Source organism: Buceros rhinoceros, unplaced genomic scaffold (genome assembly GCF_000710305.1).
Source record: "Buceros rhinoceros silvestris isolate BGI_N320 unplaced genomic scaffold, ASM71030v1 scaffold29192, whole genome shotgun sequence".
NCBI lineage: Eukaryota > Metazoa > Chordata > Aves > Bucerotiformes > Bucerotidae > Buceros > Buceros rhinoceros.
The window spans coordinates 10,086-12,731 of NW_010398783.1; the positions used below are offsets into that span (position 1 = coordinate 10,086).

Consider the following 2,646-nt stretch of genomic DNA (forward strand, 5'->3'; position numbering starts at 1 on the left):
CAGGAAAGAAATTCTGCAAGAATAAAGTCAAGTAGCTTAAACTGGCCCCTGGCAGCAAAGCTGCCTGTCCCAGCTTCCTCCTTGCTCCGGGAGGTTGGCAGAACTACAGGATTAGCTCCGATGCTCACCGCCCCCGCGTTAGGACAGACTATCTGAAACAGCTCCTGGCTCCAGCACCAGCTGAGGCAGGAGGAACAAGTGTCAGCTCCCACTCTGCAGCAGGGTACAGGTGCACCGGTGCTGGGAAGCAACGTCTTTACAACCTCGCCCTGCCGCGTCAGCATCGTCTGGCAGAGCAGGCTGAAAAGGCGCCGTCATGTGGCTGTTGCACAGCAGAGAACTTGCTCCAAGGGAACATCCTGCCTCTTGGCCTTACCCTGATTAACCAGCCCAGCTCTGAAGAAGACAGGACTGCAGAAATGCAAAAGAATCCAGTGTCAAACTGTCAGTGCTCTGCTCCGCTCCGCTGACTGAGAAGCTCCAGAGGCACAGAGCGGGTGAGGACACGGAGCTGGAGCAGCAAACAGAGCCCGAGCAGCTCGGTGCTGCCAGAGGTATGCCAGGGGGCATCAGAGGCACGGTAAGCTGATACAGCCCACGGTGAGCCCTGGCAGCGGGAGGGCAGGGAAGAACTTGGATACAAGGCAGCAGAAGTTTCCCCGAGGCGAAGCAGCCTTCGCTCACCAAGCGAGACTCACGGATCCAGCAAGTCCAGCTGGCACCACACACGGTAAGCTGATAGAGCCCACGGTGAGCCCTGGCAGCGGGAGGGCAGGGAAGAACTTGGATACAAGGCAGCAGAAGTTTCCCCGAGGCGAAGCAGCCTTCGCTCACCAAGCGAGACTCACGGATCCAGCAAGTCCAGCTGGCACCACAGACAGGGAAGGGAAGATGAGCAACGCGCTGGTGGGAAAGGGGCCGGTCTGCACTGGGCCAGGTGCAAGGCAGCAGTCGGAGACGCTGGGGCCATGCGAACGCTCAGCTGGTTGGGTATCAAAGTGGCGGCTAGCCCAGAACGCTGAAGAACACCGATTACCCAAACAAGCAGCTCTGGAGCTGGAGTATCTCCTCGTCTAGCAGCCAGCGGTTGCGTGCTGTGCTAATCTGAGGCGCGGGGCCTCCCCGAAGGTAACGCAGGCGCCTAACACACAGGGGCAAGGGCAAGGGCAAACCTCAGCTCAGCTAAAGGCGTCCTGGGTGAAGGCAGTGATCCCAACACACGGCCTGTACAGCCCGACGAGCGCCCCAGTTAAAGATTTTTCTTCTCGATGTGTAATAAACCCGGTGTATCTGCTCTGAGCAGAACGCCCCAGGCCTAACGCGCACCCTCCGCGTATCTCACAAGAGAGACAAACTTCCGAGTTCCGTGACAGCTTGTAAGCACAGCGGGATTTACCCCAGAGGTAGAACTTCTCCAGGTTTCCCTGAAGGAGTGCAGAGAGCGCGCTTCGGTCTCTCTGCAGCAAGAAATGCTTTCCTCTTGCTTGCTGAGGGGGAAACTCTGGCGTTGATGCCCTGAAGCACAACGGCTGACAACGCTGCGTTGAGGGCAGGGCAGGTTCCCCAGCACAGAATTTATTTGCTGTTTATGTATCAGAAAACAAATGGTTCCTCGCAACAGCATGATCGGCCTCTACCACAGGCACATCCAACGTTTGCTGTTGCTACGCCCATGGCGTGCTTTAAAAGAACAACATCCACCTTCCATTACTCTAGACGACGGGGTCGGCCTATGACCTTTACTTTTTAGAAATAAATCAGTCATGTCAGACACAACTGCAGTCACAAAATCATCCTGCAGGCCAGCAGAGTCAACTACCATTCCCCCACCAGAGCCACTAACGGAACAAGAATTAAATCACAAGGAACATCTTCTGAAGTCCAAAAGTTGGAAGCACAAGTCCCACATTGGAGCATTTTAAACTGCTGAAGTAGAAATCAAATCTTCTGAAGCAGTGAGTTTATAGTCTTCAGAAGGGCTTCCCAAACCCCTTGGTAAAGGATTTCAGACTTACAGAGAGTTTTTCAACGATGGCTGCTTTGCCCTGGAACTGCTGTCCTTCCCACGTAAGGCATGATGCATCGATCTGGGGAGGGGGGGGAAAAGAAAAAAAAATCATCAGCCTGCTGAGGTAACCTGCTGGGTCAGGGACCTCCTTCACGTGGCAGATACCCTCAGAACGCAGGAAACTCTTTGGAAACTCCCTCACTGAGCAGCGGGGAGAAACCACAAAGAGCAGCTAGAAATGTGTGGAACAATCAACAAGAAATGAAGTCAATTAAATTTAAATGATTGTGATTCTGCCAGAAAAGAAGCTCCTGCCTTTGCATTACAGTTGGCGTTCAGAAGAAAACCTAAAGGCCACCAGAAAAATAATAATCCTAAGGACACAAAGTCAACCATGTAGAGAGACAAGATCACATGGAGAAATCTGGCAAGTTGTACCCCCAGCTTCCTCCCCTCTTGGGGACTGATGTGCACACCCTGCTCACAGCCAGAGACGCAGGATGTGCCCCTGGGGGTTCTCCAACAACTGTCCTGGGTGGCGTGAAGACACTGAGTTGCCTCAGCCTATGAGCTCTGCCAGCGTACGAGGAGAGGTGGCGGTGGGAGTGGGCTGGGGCAGGTGCAACTGCCACGGGCAA

At 54.2% G+C, this 2,646-nt stretch overlaps 1 protein-coding gene across 1 annotated transcript in view; it reads right to left on the reverse strand.

Annotated features, from left to right (window-relative positions):
• Positions 1-2,087, reverse strand: part of NUTF2 (nuclear transport factor 2) — a gene marked incomplete at its 5' end in the record, with an annotated part of 11,013 nt that extends 8,926 nt beyond the window's left edge. Inside the window, one exon of the mRNA XM_010131240.1 lies at positions 2,016-2,087. Within this exon, the coding sequence (XP_010129542.1) occupies positions 2,016-2,087 (72 nt within the window). The remainder of the gene's footprint in view (positions 1-2,015) is intronic.
• Positions 2,088-2,646: the final 559 nt, after the last annotated feature.